The 25,508-nt window shown below is 35.6% G+C and overlaps 1 protein-coding gene and 1 pseudogene across 2 annotated transcripts; both read right to left on the reverse strand.

Moving 5' to 3' along the window:
- Positions 1-570: 570 nt before the first annotated feature.
- LOC122581101 lies at positions 571-14,775 on the reverse strand. 2 transcript variants are annotated; one of them, XM_043753251.1, is made up of 19 exons: positions 13,670-14,775; positions 13,537-13,563; positions 4,206-4,307; positions 4,080-4,112; positions 3,897-3,996; positions 3,689-3,798; positions 3,433-3,585; positions 3,195-3,350; positions 2,981-3,097; positions 2,579-2,725; positions 2,367-2,486; positions 2,251-2,283; positions 2,082-2,172; positions 1,874-1,983; positions 1,622-1,768; positions 1,380-1,535; positions 1,188-1,304; positions 896-1,102; positions 571-806 (listed from the first exon to the last, which is right to left on the reverse strand). In XM_043753251.1, the coding sequence occupies exons 1-19, from the start codon at positions 14,576-14,578 to the stop codon at positions 663-665; spliced, it is 2,979 nt and encodes a 992-aa protein (XP_043609186.1). In that variant the 5' UTR covers positions 14,579-14,775; the 3' UTR covers positions 571-662. The 2 variants fall into 2 exon arrangements, with proteins under 2 accessions (XP_043609186.1, XP_043609185.1); XM_043753250.1 differs by having other exon boundaries at positions 3,689-3,804.
- A 2,200-nt stretch (positions 14,776-16,975) lies between these two features.
- LOC122583089 lies at positions 16,976-21,102 on the reverse strand (annotated as a pseudogene).
- Between the last annotated feature and the right edge of the window lie 4,406 nt (positions 21,103-25,508).

A 25,508-nucleotide genomic window follows, 5' to 3' on the forward strand; every position in this document is an offset into this window, starting at 1 on the left:
TACTCCCAGCACCCTTAACTTCTTCTCACTTGCTGTAACTGGAAAAAAGGTTCCAATTTTTATAAATGGTCCTTAATATTTTAACCAATAAACTGCAGCACCCCTCGTTGGGTTTGAACCTTTATTAACAACTTTGAATCCAGAAAAACAGTATGAAGTGAAAAAAAAAGGGTAATTGGATAAAAATCTCCCGATCCCATGTATCATTTGGTATCCACTAATCCCCCAATCCGGCTAGTATTCAGGTGAATCTCAAAATCTCAACCACTTAATAATCCCCGGGTTTATTCACTTGTTGCTATTTCTCTTTGAATGGAAATTGCTTGCTAGTGGCAGTCATGTTGAAATTGTAAAAATACCAAAAACAACTTTCTTTCAATTTGGTTTTTGATTAACCAGTTATCTAAAATTCAATTTGTACATAATGGTCATTTTAAATTTCAACATAAAGAACTTCAAGGGGTAAGTTGGGTTAACTAATTACCTGGATACTAACGACACACTTTCTCCAAGTGAGGCATGTTTAACTTCTAATTTTGAAGACTTTACTTTATTTAAGTTGGTGAATCTAAGGGGAAAAAAAGAAGGAAAACATAGGATTACAGAAACAGGGTGTGATCATACAACATGTTTGTATTGTCTTTTACTGTTTTACAATATATTCACTTCCACACTTTAACAATCTTATTGTGGCTAGCCGAGGCTAACATTCCTGTCCTGGTAGACATTGCCAAACCCGCGATCAACCCTTCATGAGCCGATAAAGTCATGGTTTTGTTCTCGGGCATGTTCCATAGCTCCAAAGACTGTTTTTACAAATCAAACTTCAAGCATATATAACCCAAGACTTGCATTAATTTGACATATTACATTATGAAAAAGAATGACAACTTGCCTGATAACATCCAATGACCAACAGCGAAGCATAACTAGGATGGAAAACGCACGAGTGGAACTCATTGCCACTACAGCTAAGATCATGCACACACTCTCCTTCATTTCCTGCCGTAAGAGACCACACCCGAACAGAGTCATCACTAACTGATGCCAAATACTCACCACTCGGGTCCCAGCACACAGAATTGATTGGTTTTGTATAACCCTGTATTATCAGTTACGTTACATAATGCACCCTCGGATAAGATAGATGAACAATCTGAGTAAAGAAAAAACAAGTAGAAACTAACTGGTAGTGTATATAGAATAGCTTGAGTTTCAACATCTAGTATAGATACAATGTTCTCTGCAGCTGCTGCGAGAAATCTTCCATGCTGTGGTTGGAATCTCACCTGTGCCGTTGCTCCCTGACGAACCAAAATAATAGTAGTAATCAACTTTAGTAGAATTATAGCATGGTTTCCTTTCATCAGTATTCATACCTTAAACACACGATCACAACTACCGCTATTTACGCTCCAATATCGTATCTCCCCCTCCCCATCACATGAACATATGAGGTCATCTTTATTTGGGTGGAAATCCAGTGATATCACTGGAGCAGAATGCCCCATAAAGGTACGGAGAGAATAGCCAGGCTGCGGGTAAAAGTCATAATTAACTAAAATAAAAAAGCTATCTTTAAACGCCAAACATAAAGTCAAAGACAAGTAGATCAACTAACATTGTCAACATCCCAAAGACGGACTGACTTATCAAAGGACGATGTGGCAAGGCGTGAAGATAAACTGAAACGCACATCTGAGATCATTGATGTATGATCTTCGAGAATTGTCTTTGGCTTTAAAGAATCTGTGTACCACACGACTGCCTGCATTACAAACCCACGAACAGAATTAATACCGTTAAGATCATAGCACACACAGTTTTTAAAATTTCAGATAACAAGTCTTCCAAAAATAGAAGAATTAATCACCTTCTTATCATGGCCGCCACTAGCAAGCAATTTACCATCTGCCGAAAAATGGCAACAAACAACCTTGCTTGCACTAGCACGAACAGAATTGACCTCCGTAAATGTAAATCCTGAAATCAAACGAAGCATAACATCAAAATAGAAACTGACATACCTATCATATAAAGTCAAAATTAGCACCCCATATTAGAGCAAAAGGTATACAAACCTTCGCTCTCATCGACCGTATCTCTCATATCCGTATCATCATGAGATAAAAAAGGATGGACATTTTCCAAAAAATGATCTATGTCATCCAACTGCACAATGTCCGAATCAATTTGTCATCCCACTGCAAGACTAATCAATCTAAAAACTAAAACATTGCACCAACTTACTAACGACACGGGCTGCTTTCTTTTTCTTCCAGCCTGGAATTTTGAAATCTTAGAAGACATTAGAATATACATGTTAAGATTTGAAAACCTAGTTGACTAGAATAAGTTGACCCAACCTGATCGTTTCCTCTAAATGAGGTTGACATGCTCCCATCACCGGCACTACTTGCACCCCAAATTTTCTCTTGCTGCCGCTGCTTCTGTTGTTGTAGTTGTTGTTGTAGTTGTAAATATAACTAAAATAGGAAATAAATAGAGTTACTTAGCATCACCTGTGTTAATGACTGCTCTATAAGATAACAACTTCGTATGAAAATTAAAAAATGACCGAAATTGGGGATTTGGATCCATCATTTGGTATATCCAAACTCATGCTGCGGTTAGTAAGGGGCCTTTTTAGCCGATGGAATGGTTGGGAGTCTTGCATGAAAGACTTGTGCTGTTGCATCAGACCAGGCCGCAACTGATTTAATCCCTGTTAGGTTGGAGTGTGATCATGTTAAATAATAAACGCATGTCCGGAAATAATTTAAGCTTACGGGGTCACACGAAATGACACGGTAACTCTATACTATTAGTTATTATATTAATGTAAGATTAATTTAAATATATTAAGGGATTAATTATATTTGGTTTTGTATGCCCCTGTATTATCAGTTACATTACACAATGCACCCTCGGATAAGATAGATGAACAATCTGAGTAAAGAAAAAACAAGTAGAAACTAACTGGTAGTGTATATAGAATAGCTTGAGTTTCAACATCTAGTATAGATACAATGTTTTCTGCAGCTGCTGCGAGAAATCTTCCATGACGTGGCTGGAATCTCACCTGTGTCGTTGCTCCCTGATGAACCAATATAACATACAAACTTAATTTATTTAATAAATCATAATCGGTTGTAATAGAATATTTCATGTTTTCCTTTAATCAGTATTCATACCTTGAACACATGAGCACAACTACCTTTATCTACACTCCAATATCGTATCTCCCCCTCCCCGTCACATGAACATATGAGGTCATCTTTATTTGGATGGAAATCCAGTGATATCACCGAAGCAGAATGCCCCATAAAGATACGGAGAGAATACCCAGGCTGCAGGTAAAAGTCATAATTTAAATAAATATGCTATCTTTAAACGCAAAACATATATTCAAGGTAACTAGTTCAAACTAACATTGTCAACATCCCAAAGACGGACTGACTTATCAAAGGACGATGTGGCAAGGCGTGGCAATACGCTTGAGCTGAAACGCACATCTGTGATTAATGACGTATGCTCTTCAAGAGTCGTCTTTGGCTTTAAAGAATCTGCGTACCACAGGACAGCCTGCGTTACAGATCCACAAGATTTATCAATATCATCAAGATCATAGCACACACAATTCTGAAATTTTAGATTACAAGTCTTCTAAAAAGTAGAAGATTTTTACCTTTTTATCATGGCCACCACTAACAAGCAATTTACCGTCTGACGAGAAATGGCAACAAACAACCTTGCTTTGACTAGCACGAACTGAATTGACCTCCGTAAATGTAAAATCTGATACTACATGAAGCATAACTTAAAAAGAGAAACTGACATACCTATCATATAAAGTAAAAATTAGCACCCCATGATACGGCAAACGGTATACAAACCTTTGCTCACATCGACCGTATCTCTCATATCCGTATCATCGTGAGATAATAAAGCATGGACATTATCATCAAAAGATCCATCTTCCACAATGTCATCCAACTGCACAATCTCTTAGTTAATTTGTCATTTCGTTGCAAGACTAATCAATCTAAAAACTAAATTAAACATCACACAGGACTTACTAATGACACGGGCTGCTTTCTTTTTCTTCCAGCCTGGAATTGTGAAACCGTACAAGACATTAGAATCTATACATGTTAAGATTTGAAAACCTAGTTAACTAAGAAGAAGTGTAAAGTTGACCCAACCTGATCGTTTCCTCTAAATGAGATTGACATGCTCCCATCACCGGCACTACTTGCACCCCAAATTTTCTCTTGCTGCCGCTGCTTCTGTTGTTGTAAATATAACTAAAATAGGAAATAAATAGAGTTACTTAGCATCACCTGTGTTAATGACTGCTCTATAAGATAACAACTTCGTATGAAAATTAAAAAATGACCGAAGTTGGGGATTTGGATCCATCATTTGGTATATCCAAACTCATGCTGCGGTTAGTAAGGGGCATTTTTGGCTGATGGAATGGTTGGGAGTCTTGCATGAAAGACTTGTAATGTTGCATCAGACCAGGCCGCAACTGATTTAATCCCTGTTAGGTTGGAGTGTGATCATGTTAAATAATAAACGCATGTCCGGAAATAATTTAAGCTTACGGGGTCACATGAAATGATACGGTAACTCTATACTATTAGTTATTATATTAAGAGTAAATTACACTTTTCGTCCCTGAAGTTGGCACGTTTTTCATTTTTCATCCCTAAAGTTTAAAAATTACAATTTTGACCCTAAAGTTGGCCAATTTTTTCAATAACCGTCCCTCACCAAACGTCGTTAAGTTTCAGCCGTTAAGTAGGTCACGTGCAAAACACGTGAGGGACTGAAACTGCAAAAAATTACAAGTTCAGGGACGAAAAATGAAAATTACTTTTCTGTTGTCGGAAAACTTCATCTTCTCCGGCTGAGTGGCCGGAAAATTCGCCGGAAAACTTGGAATGTCGATATCTCACTCGTTTCTTCGAATTAGACCACGAAACCACCACCAAACTTCTCAAAATTCATTTCCGCACGAATCCTAACAATTAAAAAGATAAATGACATGCAACTTTTTTAAAATAATGATACATGTGATGAAAAGTAGGTCTTGCTGATTTTCTCAAACATATTCATCGCAAGCTTTCTTATTCATTATCACTTTATCAGCATAGTTTTTTTTCTTCATAGATGCTGATTTTGTATGAGCTTGTAGTTCCATGTTTCTATTCAATGGACATGGTTAATGGCAAGAACTTCTTTAACCTATCGCTCTGGCTCTAAGATTTGCTTCAAGGCGACTAAATGCGTAATATTCTGGACTTCTGCTCATCAACCTTGGATAAGAATTCCGGGTTTCCGTATTTAGCTCCTCAGATAGTGGCATACTGGCATGTGCTTCTTGTTAGTTGTTACTTGTTAGAGAATACTTGTTGGTACTAAAAGTAAAGCAACATACAAATACAATGCTGTTATATTGCATCAGGGTACTTGTGACAGTTACATATGCACATCACAGCATAAAATTCATATAGTTGAACAACCGAAACAGAACTGTTACAGGATTCTTGGCATTTCAAATAAAGTTTCTGTTTTTTTTTTGCCCATATATGCGTAAGTTTTCTTAAGATCACTAGATGCAAGACTCTACAGTCATTTGGTTGTCAGCACTTCCGAAGTCTAATATCATTAACACAACTTGTTATTTGCAATCTGAACAAGTATGGGCTACTCTTTTTTTGTTTGTGGGTTGCGGCCTAGCAATAAGAGGTCTGAAGAAGCCTATGTCAAAGTGGGGGTTTAAAAATTATCTATCATCACTAGTTAATCTACAATTAGATGGAAAAGAATTTCCACCGTGCCTACGGTCTCTATCAATCACTGGTTTTGTGAATTTGGAATCACTTTCAAAGGTCTTACAACGCCTCACTTGGCTTGAAAAACATGTGTCACACCCAAATCTTAAAGATCTTCCAAACACAACTTCTGATTCATTATCCTTGAGAGGAACAGTAGTGTCTCTATTAATGTTTGTTATCAAATATGTATGGCAATTCTATAACTACCCACTCATACTTTGTAAACTTGCATCACTCTTTAAACATTATGGCCATAAAAATATCACTCAATTGAAGGTGTTAACGAGTCTTAATTAAGTAAAGATCATTAATATAGACAAAAATAACAACTAACTAGTATGAAATCATGAACAAAATCTCTCATTTTACTCTAAACCTATTGTGGCTGTGTTTTTCTTTACTAATTTAGCATGACTCATAACATTATTGTGGCTTTCATTTGGAGTTATTACAAAGATAATCAAAGCCATAGGAGTTTAACGAGTAGCGTAACAGAAAACCCAAAGGAGTGAGATATCGACATTTCAAGTTTTCCGGCGAATTTTCCGACCACTCAGCCGGAGAAGATGAAGTTTTCCGACAACAGAAAAGTAATTTTCATTTTTCGTCCCTGAACTTGTAATTTTTTGCACTTTCAGTCCCTCACGTGTTTTGCACGTGACCTACTTAACGGCTCAAAACTTAACGATGTTTGGTGAGGGACGGTTATTGAAAAAATTGGCCAACTTTAGGGTCAAAATTGTAATTTTTAAACTTTAGGGATGAAAAGTGAAAAACATGCCAACTTCAGGGACAAAAAGTGTAATTTACTCTTATATTAATGTAATATAATAATTAATTTGATCACGAAATGATTAATTTAAATATATTAAGAGGTTAATTATATTTAATTAATTAAATGGAGGATAAAAATGTGAAATATGAAAATTAGAGTTGGGCTCTAAATCCATATGGGGGGCCGGTTTTTGAAGGCTCAAAAGAGGCCTTTGATTGCTTGGTCACTAATCCAAAAACCATGAGTATTTACCCTATAAATAGAGGGCTTAATCTAAAGGTTTTAGATATCAATTCACATAATTAAAATTCCTCTCTTTTCTTCTTTGTATCATTCGACCGAACCCTTCGGTTTTGTTACATCCAACAATTCTCATAAATCCCTTATACAAATTAATGCTTAATGCTTAGCATTAATTGTGGTACAATATTGTTTACGGCAACAATAGGTTTTGGTTCAAAGGGATTTCAAATTAAAGGGAGATACACAAAGGGTTGTGAAGTTCGTGATCGGGGTACTAGCATACGGTATAAGGGGTGTCTAGTGTGCGATCGTAAAGGGGTTTTACTTTAAACCCTAAATCATAATAATATTATTATTAATTATTTATTGGAACTTTGCATAAGATACACATCTCAATTCTATTCTTTGTTAATTAATTTGATTACATATTTGTTACGTTTCTTTCCCCTGCATACTCGTGAATTGTTATATGTTTATATGCTCATATTCTGACAGTGGTATCACGAGCCACATATGTGATCTATTAATTACAAAGATCAAAACTTGAAGAGGGTTTAAGGGTTGGTTGATTTTAATTAATTGTTAAATAATTAAAAGGTTGTTTTTTATTTTTTAATTAATTAAATCGGATCTTAATTAAATAAAAATTAGTTTTTTGTTTAACTAAAGTTTTAACCTCATTCAATAGAGATTGAAACCCTCAAGCAAGTTTTGAATTGTGAATTGACATGATTTATGTGATGAATTGCATAATTATGTGTATCTTGATTATTTAAAGTTGTTAAATAATGGTAAAATCACAAGAAACTCATGCAAAATTTATTGTGATTTTACTGGATATATAGAGATATATTTGCAAAGCATGATGATCCAATAATTAGGGTTGATTATTTGATAATTATGTGACAATGTGAATTTTTCGTGTAAATTTCCTGATGTGCGACAATTTACTAAAAAATTCATATCTATTAATCGGTAATGAGTTAGAAGCCCAAATTCGGACTGTAGATTGTCGACTCATAGAGATACAACTTTGTAGTTCTGGTCAAAAGCTGAATCGGACCAGAAACAGGCTTAAACTGGTCGTGAAGCTACTGAAAATTTCCAGTCAGCATGTTCTATGTGTTTATGTGCTAAATTGTTAGTTATTTTGTTTAAAGGCTTACGCAATCAAGGTAAGTTGATGCATGCGGTCCTCTTTTTCGGAAGGGGGAGCCGGGTTTAAACATATGCATGTACCATAGTGACCATGTTTAGGTGGCTTACCTTAACTTGTTACATGATTAAGTAGTTCGGATTAGTAAGTTTATTAATTTTTGTATTGTTTATAAGTTGTATAAATGTGATGCAAAAATTGGTTTTTGAAAATAAACTTGACTAAGAACTATCGAAATAGAGATTTCATTAATAAAATTGGAGTCTTGCAACCTTGAGATACACCGGCTCACCCATTTGAACAAACTCTAAGAGAGGTATAAGTCGGAGTACGCTAGCCTTCTAAAAGGGCGGGTTTTTAATTGCGTCCATCGCAAACCTTTGCTCTTGCGCTTCTTTGTGCGTTCAAATGGAGCTACCGAGCTCTCTTGTGTTGTTAAGACTATACAAATGATTTTATTAAATATTATGTTTCGAAGATTATGCATGAGTCTTCAAACATAAACTTTTGATTCACATCAAATGCATTACCCATTTAAAGTTAAGTTAATGCCACCCACTTTGCTAAGAACACTTGCTAGTGCTTTTTGCTCTACGTGAGACGTAGGTGAATTGTATCTCTTCAAGGTGGATTACCACTCGTTGTGAGACAACGGTGGACTATCTACATGTTCTTAATTGGGCGACTTAAAACGAGTTAAGAGATGAGACCTTAACCCGTGGCATAAGATGGGACAAAACATGTTTACAAAACACTTAATACCCCTTTACAGTGTTGTTGTAAGTCCCATAATTCTAGAAGTTGCATGAATGCAATTATCGATTCTCGATTACCTTTTGAATATCGTCGTTTCTAGCAGATCAACTTATGAAATGATTGTATGTCAAGTTGGATCCTAGCCTTAGTGAAAGTAATTTGTTAGACGAATTTAACAAGGGTAAAATTACATTTCTTAAGGATTAATTATCAAAAATACCGATAATTGAACTTTTATTTGTTTTGAAGATGGCAACAACAAATCCTTCTCAAAACATACGCCAATCGGCTTTCAGGTCGATGCTAGAAAGGAAAAGACTTTCTGGAGCCAAACTTCAATGACTGGGTTCAAGTCATTGATGAGCAGACACCGTTGTTCCGGGAGCGAATGCTTCAACTTGAAAGTTGGCTGCATACAATGCTCGGTATGATAGACACAATGAGGTTGCTTGTTTAATGTTATGAAGCATGAATGCTGACCTTCGAAAGCAATTGAAAATTATTTTCCTCGTGATATGATTAACGAGCTCAAGTTTTGTACGAATAGCAAGCCGAGGTGGAGTTGTTCGACCTAGTTGATCAACTTCATGACTTGCGACACGAGCATGGAACATCGGTTAGTCCTCAAGTACTCTAGTTGAAGAGGTACTCATGAGCAATTGGAAAGGTTAAACTATGCTTATCATCTGCATATTACTATTGGCATGAACCTAAAAAGCGGATTTTTTAGGAGTTCGTGCGCAATTGTAATATGCATAGCATTAGTAAAACCACAGCTAAACTTCATGTCATGTTAATTGAGTATGAGAAAGAGCTTCCAAGGAAATCCGCTACATCCCGAGTTCTTATGATCAAGGGGGGAAAGGTTCGGAAAGCAAAACAACCGTAAGCTAAGGGCAAGATTTTTGGTCAGAGAAAACAAGTTGTGTTTGTCTCAAAACCTTAAAAGACCCTTTTGGCAAAAGGAGCATACGGCTAAAGTATCTAGCTGAGTTGAATGTGAAGAAGGAGCAAGCTGGTTCGGCAAGTGCTTCAAGTATCTTCAAAATTGAATTATATGCGTTGTTATACAAATAATAATTCAATAGCAAAGAGTCAAGTTTAACTTGGACTCTAATTATCTTTGACATAGTCATCTTGTTTAATTTTGTCAAGAAAGGCATTTAAAGACTTCTTGAATGGTTTTCTAGACGAGGAAGTCTATATGGTACAATCAGAAGGTTTTGTCGATCCCAAATATCCTAACAAAGTATGCAAACTTCAAAGGTCCATTTATGGACTAAAGCAAGCATCAAGGAGTTGGAATAAAAGGTTTGATGAAGAAATCAAAAAGTTTGATTTTGTTCAGAATCCTGATGAGCCATGTGTATATCGCAAAGCTAGTGGGAGTAATGTTACTTTCCTTGTCTTGTATGTCGATGACATATTGATAATAGGAAATCACATTGTAATGTTGAAAGACGTTAAATCTTATCTTGGAAAGTGTTTCGCTATGAAAGACTTGGGTGAAGCAGCATTCATACTTTGAATCAAAATCTATAGAGATAGAAGTAAACGGTTGATTGGATTAGGTCAAAGTGCGTATATAGATAAGATCTTGAAGAGATTCAAGATGGAAAATTCTAAGCGCAGGAATTTGCCTATGCAAGAAGGACTTAATTTTTCTAGCAAGAACGGTGCTTCAATACCTAAGAGGTGGAGCGTATGAAAAGAATTCTTTATGCTTCGGTTGTGGGATCTATCATGTATGCGGTAAGATGCACTAGTCCTGATGTTGTGTTCGCTCAAAATATTGTTAGCCGATATCAGCAAAATCCCAGAATGGATCAGTGAACTGCTGTGAAAAATATTCTTAGGTAAATGCGGGCTACTAAAGAATTATTCTTGGTGTTATGGTTGAAATCCCGATCAAAATTCAAAGGGTAATAGAATTTGTGATGTTGGATTTCATGATTGATGAAGATGTTTCGAGAATAACAGTCGGGCTACGTCTCTATTTTAAATGAAGACACGATGGAATGCTTTGAGCTAAAAGCAAACTACAGTTGCTATGTATGTAACAGATTATGAGTATATTGTCGTCTCAGAGAAGACGACATGAAGGTTGTCTGGATTAGAAAGTTTATTTTTGGATTTTAACATGATAATCCTCAAATAACACACCTATGGATTTGTACTGTGATAATTCGGGAGCAATTATAATTGCCAATGAACCTGGGGTTCGGAAAGGTGCCAGACATTACCTGAGAAGATATCACTACGTTCGTGAGCAAAGCGAATTGCGTGAAATCAAATTACTCAAAGTTCACACAGATTATAACTCAGCGGATCCTTTTACAAAGGTATTGTCAAAAGGAAAGGTCAATAAGTATGACGTGGGCATAGGTTATTGCTAGTTATATCATGTAAATCTGTTGTTGGTATTTGGATAATGGGATGTTAAACAATTATTATTTTAATAGATGAATTTTTATACGCGGTATAAGTAATTTCATTTTATAATAATTGTGTCTTATATTTGCATGTTTAGATCCATGAATATTAGTTGAATATTCTAAACGTCCATTGTCTATTAATTATATGGGAATATAATTAAAGTAAGACAATTGTGAGAGATTGGTGAAAATATTTAAGAGAATATTTTGAAGATGGTGGATCGTACCAAACTCACATGATATTCAAAAGGTGAATATTGGACTTACCCCACATAACGAATTATCATTCTATGGATCGGCGTCATTAAATCAAATTCGTGAAATGGTTAGTTTATTTATCCTTTGACTTGAGATACAAGTGAGTTATGCATGTGTGGATTGCATTTCTTGATATAGTTCCTAATTGTCCTGAACAAGGTAGTAATAAAGGGCTATTTTCATAAATGTTAAGAAACGACATGGCTAGAGACTTGTAGTCAATATAGGATCTGTTCCTTCAATTTGCAACTGAAGTATGATACCATTTGGGCCCCTCATTAATTAATTAAGATGTTTGTATGGCCATACACAAATGAACTTAAGAGGTGGTCTTGACTAATTTGGTAATCTTGATTAATTGTAGAAATGAGAAACATAATCGTTAATTTATGAAATGACATTGATCCATATTCATAATTAACAAGGGTATCTGAATAAAGGGATATTAAAAACTAAATCATTTCAAAATGGCAATTTAAGAAACTATTCTTAAAAATTTCCAGGAACATTGGTGTGTTGCTAGACGCTAATCAATATTATTGCTTTTATAAATAAAATGCTCAAGTGGGAGCTGTTGGAGTGTGATCATGTTAAATAATAAACGCATGTCCGGGGTTAGTTTAAGCCTACGGGGTCACACGAAATGACACGGTAACTCTATACTATTAGTTATTATATTAATGTAATATAATAATTAATTTGATCACAAAATGATTAATTTAAATATATTAAGGGGTTAATTATATTTAATTAATTAAATGGAGGATTAAAATGTGAAATATGGAAATTAGAGTTGGGCTCTAAATCCATATGGGGGGCCGGTTTTTTAAGGCTCAAAAGAGGCCTTTGATTGCTGGTCACTAATCCAAAAACCTTAGGTATTTACCCTATAAATAGAGGGCTTAATCTAAGAGTTTTAGATATCAATTCACATAATTAAAATTCCTCTCTTTTCTCCTTTGTATCATTCGACCGAACCCTTTAAGGGAATCCGGTTTTGTTACATCCAACAATTCTCATAAATCCCTTATACAAATTAATGCTTAATGCTTAGCATTAATTGTGGTACACTATTGTTTACGACAACAATAGGTTTTGGTTCAAAGGGATTTTGAATTAAAGGGAGATACACAAAAGGTTGTGAAGTTCGTGATCAGGGTACTAGCATACGGTATAAGGGGTGTCTAGTGTGCGATCATAGAAAGGTTTTACTTTAAACCCTAAATCATAATAATATTATTATTAATTATTATTTATTGAAACTTTGCATAAGGTACACATCTCAATTCTATTCTTTGTTAATTAATTTGATTACATATTTGTTACGTTTATTTTCGCTACGTACTCATGAATTGTTATATGTTTATATGCTCATATTCTAACATGTTATTATCATCACAAATATAAATGAAGGCATAATTCCATAAGTAGAGAAAGGTAGAGGGCTAAATGCAGATTACTAATCAATATGCGTACTGTGAGAGTCCATCCTTTTATTGTCGAATTGTTACTGCCTTGATCTGATCCTATCATTACAGTACCTTTTTTTATTTTTAGCCCATACGGCCTGACCTTTTTTTTTTTTTTCATGAAGCCCTGTATTGATATAGATGACTATATGGATTTAGATAAGCCTGAATAAAAGTAAATGACCATTTTAAACTTCTGTATTAATCAAAATGTTTCAATATTGCAATCAAAGTTCAAGTTTCAATCAATTCAAGCTAATTCAATCAAACATAAATCATATATATTAGACTATACTAGTTTGTGATTGGGTTGGTGGGGTGATGAGGGCACAAAATAAAAGGGGGAGACTGAGAGAGATCAAATGAATCTCCTAACTATAAATCAATTTGAACTCACTTAAGTCTTCAATAAATGTATCCTCAAGTTCACCAAACACATTATTGCAGTCAATTTAACATATAAACACTCTCTTCATAATTGACAAATTTGAACTTACTTGTAAACCCAATGTTTTTTTAAGTTTCTGTACCAATAAAAGTCAATTTAGCATATATAAATCCAAAGGTATGTGCCCATAGTTGACAAATCAGAACTTACTTGTGAATGCAATATTTTTTCAAGTTCCTGCACCAACAAATATACATATTCTGGGAAGTCAGCCAAAAACGACTATAATAATATCATTTCGGTTAATGTAGTGTATACGCACTCAAAACAAATTCAAAAATACCTCGAGCTTTTTTAACACCCAACGCATTGAGGGTCGTTGCTTACGAGTATTGTGTATGCATTTAAATGCAATCTGTGAAAACTTTTTTAAAGAATCCGAGTCAACCTGGTTTTGCAATTCTGGATCCATAATCTCATTTATTTGACCCTTTTTGTAGCAGCTTTGGGCTAATTCAGGTAGAAACCGGCTTTCATTGTGTACATCTATAAAACTCAGCCTCCCGCATAAGACTTCAAACAAAACGACACCAAAAGAATAGACATCTGATTCTTTTGTAAGGATCCCTGACTTCCTATATACTGGATCACAATAACCATCTGTTCCACAAGCGTTGGTAATGAGATAAGTGACATTCTCATTAGCACGACCTAATTTTGAAAGTCCCAAATCTGATATCATTGCTTTCCAATTTTCATCTAACAAAACATTTGCACTTTTGATATCCCTGTGGATAACTCTTTCATTTGCAGCTGCCTCATTATGAAGAAAGTTCAAACCGCGGGCTGCATCGACACATATATCCAACCGTCTCTTCCATGTCAGCGTACGCCTACTTTCTGCAGTACTTAAGTACTTGTCTAGGCTTCCATGTTTGGCGTACTCATAAATCAAAATATTTTCTTCACCTTCGTTGCAAAAACCAATAAGGGAGATGAGGTTTGGGTGTTTATAACGAGTGAGCAACTGAAGCTCTGTTAAGAACTCCTTAAGCCCTTGACCGGAAATGCCAACCGGTAAATCATGTAATCGCTTGACAGCAACGGTGGTAAGTTTACCAGAAAGTAAGAGTTCTCCTTTGTAAACGTGGCCATATCCACCCTTCCCAATTTCTGTAGTGAAGTTTTTAGTGGCTTCTTTAATATCACCAAAGGGTATCAGTAGGCTTTTCAAGTCTTCAAGTAATGACATTTTTATTTAATTTGTGGTAAAATGTAGAATGAGAAAGGAAGGAAGCAGCTGCTATTTTATTACTGTAATATAAATGTTGTGAAATCAACTATATATCCTCTGTAATTCATATACATATAATGTTGTGAGGAACTTATTTGAATATTCAAACGAGAACTTTATACTGATGAACAATCAAGGATAACCATATACAACCAGGGAATCAGGGATTATATTAATGATCACCAAAAATAACTAGAAACCAAAGGATCTTATGAAATTTAAGACTACAATATCAAAGTTCTTCAAAAACACAAATAACAGAGATAGTATTCAAACATGAATAGATCAGACTCAAGATTATTAATACCCAACTAGAATATATGAAGTCCAGATCATAACAAAGAATTAAAGTTTACAGCAAACTATATCATTGATCATAAACTGTATAATGGAAAAAAAAAAGAAAGAAGAAGAAGTAAAGAGATATGTGTGTGTGTGGTGATAAGATCATTAGCATTTAATAGCCTATTATGGAATACTCCCAGCACCCTTCTTTCCACTTGCTATAACTAGAACAAAGCTTCCATTCTTAAAGGGGATAACTTATAAGATGTTAACATCATCTAGTTAAATAGTTTTTCCCTCACAAAACCATAAAATTCATTGGGAGCAAGTAGGGGTGTAAATGAGTCAAACCTGTTCGCGAATTATTCGAATTTGATTCGGAAAAAGCTCATTACGAGCCGAGCCTAAACGAGCTCGAGTCGAATTCGAGCTTAACTACGAATACATAACTCGAATAAGTTCGCGAGCCTAAACGAGCTTTCATATATAATATAATATATATATATGCATATTAATTAGTATATTATAGATTAACAAGCTTTTTTCACGAACTTTTGATAATCGAGCTTAGGTAACTTACCGAGCTCGAGCTCGAGCCCGAGCTCGAACTTGTAGAGTTTTTTTTGACAAACAAGCTGATCTCGAGCTTTTTTAACACATCGCGCGCCGAGTTCGAGCATAAACAATAAGTTTCGATCGAGCTCAAGCCCGAGCTTCTAAAACGAATTCGAGCTCGAGCTTGACAGTATTCGAGCTCGGCTCGACTCGTTTACACCCCTAGGGCAATTTAACATGTGTGAAATTGATGTGAGTATATCATCCTAAAGTTAACATCATATAACATTTTCCCATCTTTAAATTGGTCCTTGATCTTTTAACCAATAAATTTGAGCACCCTTCATTGGGTTTTATGATAGGTAATGCGGCAGTACCTAAGTTTGGGTACTGCCCATTTCAAATTTAATAAATTTCAGAGGGAAAAAATTAATTCTTTTTTCTTCACAAATCTGTAGTACGCATCATTTCCCCTATGATAACTTAAGTTTGTATCCCATATCTATACTCCCTTATAAAGCAAACTAGCTTTAAGTCATTAAGAACCTGAAAAGACTAAAATGGCCCTCACCGGCCTTAATACATCTTTCTATACTCATCTCTACAGTTGGACTAAACTACCCCTAAATCTATCTTATTCTTAAAACAAAATTCCGCCACAACGTGCGGGTATTATGCTCGTATTCTAAAAACCACCCCTCAAAGGCTCAAACTAGTCTCACACCGTGCCCTTTCGAGTTTACAATTATAAAACTTGATCATGTTCATGCCGGTCCAAGCAGGGTTTATTCACTTGTTGCTATTTCTCTTTGAATGGAAATTAATTGCTTGCTAGTGGCACTCATGTTGAAATAGTAAAAATACAAAAACAACTTTCTTTCAATTTTGGTAAACCAGTTATCTAAAACTATCAATTTGTACATAATGGTCATTTGATATTTCAATCATAAAGAACTTTAAGGGGTAAGTTGGTTAAATGATTAATCAACTTAACTCATATGCCTAAAAATTAACCTAAAACTTTAAGAATTGGCATGTGAATTCCACTAATTCTCTTTTCTAATCTTGTCCTCTGATTTTTCCACATGTTGTCATCAAACTATTAGGCATATATTTAAACACATCAATTAGGTTGATTTATCATTATCAATTCAAATTTTGAAGACTTTTACTTTATTCAAGTTGGTGCATTGGTAGACCCAAATTGACGCAGAACTATCAACCCAATTACCTATATGGTACATACTGCATTTTTGATGTCTTTGTTGAGTAATTGTGTACAAAGAGAATCACGAGACGTGTTTTTTCAACATGTTTAGAATCCAGTAGCAGAGGTATTCATGTTTAAATACTGCATTTTTGATGTCATAGAAATTGACTTCGTATGACAACATGAACTCCTTTGGTACTAAATTTCAACGGTCCACAAATGAAGCGGAAAAAAAGAAGGAAAACATAGGATTCCAGAAGCAGATTGTAATCATACAACATGTTAATATTGTGTTTACAATATTTTCACTTCCACAGTTTAACAATCTTATCGTGGCTAGCCGAAGCTATCAAACCTGTGCTGGTAGACATTGCCATACCCGCAATCAATCCTTCATGAGCCGATAAAGTCATAGTTTTGTTCTCCGGCATGTTCCATAGCTCCAAAGACTGCATTCACAAATCAAACTTCAATCATATATAACCCAAGACTTGCATCAATTTGATATATTACATTATGAAAAAGAGTGACAACTTGCCTGATAACATCCAATGACCAACAACGAAGCATAATTAGGATGGAAAACGCACGAGTGGAACTTATGGCCATTAGAGCTAAGATCATGTACACACTCCCCTGACATAAGAGACCACACTTGAACGGAGTCTTCACTAACAGATGCCAAATACTCACCACTCGGGTCCCAGCAAATAAAAAGAATTGGTTTTGCATGCCCCTATATTATCAGTTACATTATACAATGCGCCATCGGTTAAGATAAATGAACAATCGAGTAAAAAAGAACAAGTGGAAACTAACTGTTAGTGTATATCGAACAGCTTGAGTTTCGACATCTAGTATTGATACAATGTTTTCTGCAGCTGCTGCGAGAAATCTTCCATGACGTGGCTGGAATCTCAACTGTGTCGTTGCTCCCTGATGAACCAATATAAATACAAACTTTATTTAATAAATCATAATCGATTGTAATAAAATATTTCATGTTTTCCTTTCATTAGTATTTATACCTTGAACACATGAGCACAACTACCATTATTTACACTCCAATATCGTATCTCCCCCTCCCCGTCACATGAACATATGAGGTCATCTTTATATGGATGGAAATCCAATGACATCACTGCAGCAGAATGCCCCATAAAGGTACGGAGAGAAAACCCAGGCTGCAGGCAAAAGTCATAATTTAATTAAATATGTTATCTTTAAACGCAAAACATAAAATTCAAGGATAACTAGATGTCTAGATCAAACTAACATTGTCAACATCCCAAAGACTGACTGACTTATCAAAGGACGATGTGGCAAGACGTTGCAATATGCTTGAGCTGAAACGCACATCTGTGATTATAGACGTATGCTCTTCAAGAGTCATCTTTGGCTTTAAAGAATCCGAGTACCACAGGACAGCCTGCGTCACAAATCCACAAGGATTATTATTACCATTAAAATCATAGCACATACAATTCTGAAATTTTAGATTACAAGTTTTCTAAAAAGTAGAAGAAGATTTTTACCTTCATATCATGGCCACCACTAACAAGCAATTTACCATCTGCCGAGAAATGACAACAAACAACCTTTTTTTGACTAGCACCAATAGAATTGACCTCCGAAAATGTAAATCCTGACTTCAGATGAAGCATAACGTTAAGAGGAAACTGACATACCTATCATATAAAGTCAAAATTAGCACCCATAACAGGGCAAAAGGAATACAAACCTTTGCTCACATCGACCGTATCTCTCATATCCGTATCATCATGAGATAAAAAAGAATGGACATTATCATCAAGAGATCCAACTTCCACAAAACGATCCATGTCATCCAACTGCACAATGTCCGAATCAATTTGTCATCCCATTGCAAGACTAATCAATCTAAAAACTAAAACATTACACCGACTTACCAATGACACGGACTGCTTTCTTTTTCTTCCAGCCTGAAATTTTGAAATCTTACAAGAGATTAGAATATATATATATATATATATGTGTTAAGATTGAACACCTAGTTAACTAGAATAAGTGTAAAGTTGACCCTACCTGATCATTTCCTCTAAATGAGATTAACATGCTCCCATCACCGGCACTACTTGCACCCAAAATCATCTCTTGCCGCTGTTGTTCTTGTTGTTGTGGTTGCTCATGTATTTGTTCTAAAAACTCCATATATGACTAAAATAAGAAATAAATAGAGTTACTTAGCATCACTTGTGTTAATGACTGCTCTAAAAGATAACAACTTCGTATGTAAATTAAAAAATGACCAAATTAGGGGACATGGATCCATCATTTGGTATATCACCCAAAATACTAGAAAGGCTGTCTTTGTCCATAATTATGTTGCGGTTATTAAGGGGCATTGTTAGCTGATGGAACGGTTGGGAGTCTTGCATGAAAGACTTGTGTTCCGGCATCAGACCAGACCGCAACTGATTTAATCCCTGTCATTATCATCACAAGTATAAATGAAGGTATAATTCCATAAGTAGAGAAAGGTAGAGGGCTAAATGCAGATTATTAATCAATATGCGTACTGTGAGAGACCATCCTATTAATGTCCAATTGTTACATCCTTGATTTAATCCTATCATTACAGTACCCTTTTTTTTTTTTAATCACATACGGCCTGTTCACTTATTTTTTCACGAAGTCCTGTATTGATATAGATGACTATATGGATGTAACCATTTCACACTTCTGTATAAATCAAAATGTTTCTATACTGTAATCAAAAAATATATATATCTATATAAGCATATCATTCATATCAAAGATCAAGTTTCAAGCTAATTCAATCAAACATAAATCATATCTATTAGACTATACTAGTTTGTGATTGAGATGGTGGGGTGGTGAGGGAACAATATAAAAGGGGGGAGACCAAGAGAGATCAAATGAATCTCTTAACTTTAAATCAATTTAAACTCACTTATGTACATAAATGTATCCTCGAGTTCACTAAACACGTTATTGCAGTCCATTTAGCATATAAACACTCTCTTTATAATTGATAAATTTGAACTTACTTGTAAATCTAATGTTTTTTCAAGTTTCTGTACCAATAAGAGTCGATTTAGCATATATAAACTTAAAGGTATTTGTCAATAGTTGACATATTTGAACTTATTTGTGGATCCAATATTTTTTGAAGTTCCTGCGCCAACAAATATATATATAGGTGCAAGTTATTTTAGGACCACTAACTTACACATGTGTAAGTTAACTTACACATGATTTTCCGGTGGGCCCGTAGCTGGAAAGTCTTAGTGTTTTTACAAAAAAGTCTTGTATGTCGTAGTAGATGATGATGGTGGTGTTTAAGTTACAAAAAACACATATCCTAATTGGTCCTAAAATAAAAGGAGGTCCTAAAATAACCCACCCTTATATATATATATATATATTCAGGGAAGTCAGCCAAAAAAGACTAATAATATCATTTCAGTTAATGTAGTGTATAAGCACGCAAAGGAACCTTTAGAATGTGCAACAAATTCAAAAATACCTCAAGTTTTTTCAACACCCAACTCATTGAGGGTCGTTGCTTACGAGTATTGTGTATGCATTTGAATGCAATTTTTGAAAACTTGTCTGACCAATATGAGTAGTCAAGCTGGTTTCGCAATTCTGGATCCATAATCTCATTTATTTCACCCTTTTTGTAGTAGCTTTGGGCTAATTCAGGTAGAAACCGGCTTTCATTGTGTACATCCACGACACAAAGCCTCCCGCATAAGACTTCAAACAAAACGACACCAAAAGAATAGACATCTGATTCTTTTGTAAGGATCCCTGACTTTCTATAAACCGGATCACAATAACCATATGTTCCGGAAGCGTTAGTAATTAGATAAGTGTCTTTCTCATTAGCACGACCTAATTTTGAAAGCCCAAGATCTGATATCATGGCTTTCCAATTTTGATCTAACAAAACATTTGCACTTTTGATATCCCTGTGGATAACTCTTTCATTTACAGCTGCCTCGTTATGAAGATAATTCAAACCCCGGGCTGCACCGATGCATATATCCAGCCGTCGCTCCCATGTCAGTGTACGCCTATTTTCTGGAGTACTTAAGTACTTGTCTAGGCTCCCGTGTTCGGCGTACTCATATATCAAGAGTTTTTCTTCACCTTCGTTGCAAAAGCCGATAAGGGAGATGAGGTTTGGGTGTTTATAACGAGTGAGCAACTGAACCTCTGTTAAGAACTCTTTAAACCCTTGACCGGAAACGCCAACCTGTAGTCGCTTAACAGCAACTGTGGTAGGTTTACCAGAAAGTAAGAGTTCTCCTTTGTAAACCAAGCCATATCCGCCTTTCCCAATAAGTGTAGAGAAATTTTTAGTGGCTTCTTTAATATCAACAAAGGATATACGTAGGCTCTCTAACTCTTCAAGTAAGGACATGTTTATTTATCTCGCGGTAAAAGAAACACTATAACTTAGAATATGTTGAGCATCTGCCGTATTATCGACTGAGATTTTGATCTTCTTTAGTGAGAGAAATCAAGCAAATACAACATTATTGACAAACACTATAGAAATATTAGATTTAAAATTGTAATATGCTTTCGGTGGTGGAGTTTACAATATCCGTTGGTTGAAATATATGAGATTTTTTTAATACAATTACAATGTTATTGAAACAAAATATATTTGTTTCTACTGTATCCTCGATGTGACAACCACCCGTTACAACTTTGAAAGCATTAGTTTCATATTTGTTAAACAAGGTCTAAGAAAGGATTGATTAATTTATCAGCTTGAAAGCTTGAAATTTACAAAATCAAAGTTTACTTACACGAGCGCCACCAACCCACCAATAACCATAGTATAGTTGGATGGATAACACGAGGATAGAACTGGTTTCCACGCTCATGAATGCATTCCCCCAAAGCTAATGACCACACTAACACAGATTCCTCGCTGAATGTGCTCACGTTTAGAGATTGTAAATGAGCTCATTAGGTAATGACAACGTAACTGACAAGTACGGCTATTGCTGCACTGGCTACAAGAACAGTGATTAAACTTATTTGAAAATAAACTAACTTCCTAAATAAAATGACATGGGAGGTTTTATGCACTAAGTACGCTTTAGGTGACTTTCGAAAAGATAGCAGCAGAAAGAGTTATAGAGCTCACTCAAATTTGGCTGTTTTCCTTTATAAGTAAAGTTTTTAAACTCATCAGTTTGACCCATTAGCATTAAAAGAAAGCTAGAATCAACACATTTACATAGAAAGGCTGAAAATGCCACTCCTGGATCTTACCTTAGTGTCAAAGCCCGCACTAGCTAGGAGCTTCCCTTCAGTAAAAACATGGCAGCATGCGACCATATTTCTTGTCCGTACCTCACTGAAAGGAAAACCTGCAGGGGTAGAAGCTCAGAAATGGTCCTTTTACTAGAACACGATTGTTTCATCATTAAGTACCGTTAGCTTGAAAACCATTATTGTTGTTGATTTCTATTTTTTAGAATCCGTCACATGTAAATTCCACGTACGTTACCTTACCTTCAAATTTCGCCATAACTTCACCATCTCCTTTTTGCCATGTGAAGTGGATTTTCAAGACGATCATGTATGTGCACCGAATCAGACATGTATCTACATTTGGTATATATGTCTATAGAAGCACCAAAAAAAAAAACCATGGGTATCACGATAACAAGGTTATACGGTAAAAACTTTTATATACTCAACTAAGTTCATATGAACACTAGCTTGGAGAAACTTGAAAGGGAAACAAGTAACCAGAATATAAAAGAAATAAAAAAAAAAAGAGAAAAAGAAAAAAGAAACTTAACGTAGCCTTCAATGGTTCCCAATATTATAAAATATATAAAGCATCATGTATAATATTCATTTTGATTTAGTGTTGCATCGACACTAACTTATAACAGACTATCCTCTACACTACTGTACCTAGATCTTTTGCATTTTTCCATGATCCGGTTAAAGTTACTTCTGTGCTTGATCATTTGTGCTCGCTGGCAGTTGCACGGCTTGGTCTGTGTAGATCCCGAGTTTGCACAGATTACTTTTAATCAAGTATTAATGTAAATTACTTAACAATATAAGATAAAGTAAAGAAACAGTTTAATCATATGTATTATTGATTAAACGGTGAATACATGAATGATTTTACAATAAAAGAAAAAAGAAAATATTGTTAAGTTTTTCGACACACCAAAAACTTAACAATTATGCAAAGAGAAAAACTACACACTAAGTGTTTTCTGTGAACAAACCAACAACTGAGGCTAGGTCAAGTGATTCTTTATATAGACAAAGGAAAGAATCACATGACAACCCAATAGATGTTGACACATCAATGTTGTCAACCATCTATTGGTGGATCTCTTAGATCTGCAGGGCTCTCTTCCACCATCTTGTTTGTTTCCAAATCGGGTATGAAAGAGAAACACCAAGGTACCATTTTTGGTACATGATCACATGTCTTCATCTTTCTTGATCAACACGTGTCCTTGGGACCAGCCTTCTTATCTTCATTTTCCCGCTTATTTTTGACTTACAAAAACTAGACAGTGAGTCATTGAACTTATTCTTTAACTTGAAGATAATAAGTGATCGCTGAGAGATCGCTGACGAAGTCGCTTGCTGAGGACTCGCTGACAAAGAGACTCGTTGAGTCTCTCAGCGAATCCATGACTCAACAATCTCCCCCTATTCGCTGAGGAGACTTAGCTGAGTAGAAGTTACTTGCACTTACAAGTAATAATAAGAAATTAATGTTGATTTTGTATATGACAAACATTTACAATACAACAATTTACAATATATTACAAGACAATCTATTCCCACTGAGATTCTTGCTTAGCCTCTATGAAAGCTTTATCCTTTTGTCTTTCTGGCTTCAGCAACTCCTGATCGATCAGCTTTATGAACTCATGGTTATTAGATGTCTTAATACAATACTTCCTTATTTTTGCAAGGAAGCCAAATGGTGCAATTCCAATTTCGTTGGTCCTGAAGAAGAGCTCATGACCATGGACATTGCAAAAGCAGAAACATCCCAGCTTCTCATCATACAATCCTTCCATGAAGAGAACTCTTGAAGGCATGCGAAGGTTCAGTGAAGGTTCCTCCCCAATGTCAAATTTAGGCACAGCTCTGAGTATCGAGGGGAGGTGAGAAGCAACCTGACCAGAAGCTGTCCTCTTGACACCACTTCTTGGTTGCTGAGAAGGATATGGATGCCTTTCCTTACTGAGCAGAGAATCCTCAACCTTGTACTTTCTTTCCATTTTGCGTGTCAGCTTAATTTGGTCACCAGCCATTTTAAGCAATGGATCAAAAACTGGAGTTTTGTTGTCCTTGATGAGCTTGTAGATTTCGATCCATTCAGTGGGCCCAAGTGTATCTGATTTGACATTTTTAAGTGTAAACATCTTGGGAACACACTTTCTTTGCACTTGAAGATTCATGCCTTGTTGATTGAGAGAAGGCTTGACCCACAAGATCTCCTCTTTCCTTTGCCTCACTTCTCTTGAGTCAAGATAAGTTTGGCGTGCTTCTTCAAGGCTCTTAGTTCTTTCAGCAAAGAACTCTTCTTCTTTCTTTTTCAATGCTTCCAAGCCACCAGCCTACTGAGCCAGTCTTCTGGTTTCATCATCAGCCTCCTTAAGCTCTTCATTTACAACCTGCTCACTTATATATTTTTGAGAAAGTTCTTCTTGTATTTTCTTTTGCTTAAGCTCTTCTTGAAGAACAATCTCTGTTGGGGTGAGTTCAGCAGTTGCCTTGGAAAATGATGAAGGCTTGGGAAAAGCTCCAGACATGAGCTTGTCTTGCTGTTCCTTCGCTGAGATGGGAACCTTGGGTGGCTTGCTTTGAGTGACCACTGCTACTTTGCCCTTATCTTTTTCAGCATACTTTTTCACAGAACAGCATGGAACTCATCGGATGGCTTATAAATAGAAATATTGATTGGCCTCGCTGGCACATCTTCAGCGGCCTTACCAGAATCAACAATTTTTTCAGCTTCAGCTGCCAGTTCAATAGCCTTTTCAGCTTGTTTCCCCTCAACTTTAGCTGTCGGTTCAGTGACCCTATCAGCTTGTTCATTTATTGTTTGCTCCCCCTCAACACTTGTTGCCGGTTCAATAACCTTCTCAACATTATCACTTTGTTCTTTGGGAGCTTGGGGAGCGTCAACACTTGTAACATTTTTCATTCAGAGTTGTTGCAACCTTCTCATTAGTGATTTTCTCCCCCTTGGAAGTAGCTGATGAACTAGCCACTTCCACTTTGCCTTGCTTGAGGAGGCCCTACATTTCTGTAATCATTCCTTTGAGGTCGCCAACCTCTTTTTCAAGTTTCTTTTGGCTGCTAATTGACTCATCCAATCGTTTCTTATCAGCAACAGCAGTGGCAGAAGAAGATTGAGATTTTAGGGATTGGATTTCTTGAGTGAGAGAGGTGTGAAAATCATCTTGATTTTTTGAAAAGAAGGAAACAGAATTGATAAGTTGGTGAAAGTGAGGAGTGAAAAGAATGTTTGATTGGGAGAGTTGTTCAAGAGATGATAAGAGTCCAGGTGTTTCATGTTGTTAGTGCATGATTTTCAGTGACATGGGCATTCTAGATATGTGAAGTATATTTATTTATAAGTTCAAGTCTTATAATTACCGTTTGTCCGTAATATTACCTTGACATATTTTGTTGAGCCAATTGGGATCCAATTATGTTTATGTTATTTTGATCAGAGGCTGAATGAAGAAAACGGAGGTTGAACTAGGGAATTAAAGAGAAAATTTCATTAACATTCTGTGGTTTGCTGTATTATCA

Source organism: Erigeron canadensis, chromosome 9 (assembly GCF_010389155.1).
Source record: "Erigeron canadensis isolate Cc75 chromosome 9, C_canadensis_v1, whole genome shotgun sequence".
Classification (NCBI taxonomy): Eukaryota; Viridiplantae; Streptophyta; class Magnoliopsida; order Asterales; family Asteraceae; genus Erigeron; species Erigeron canadensis.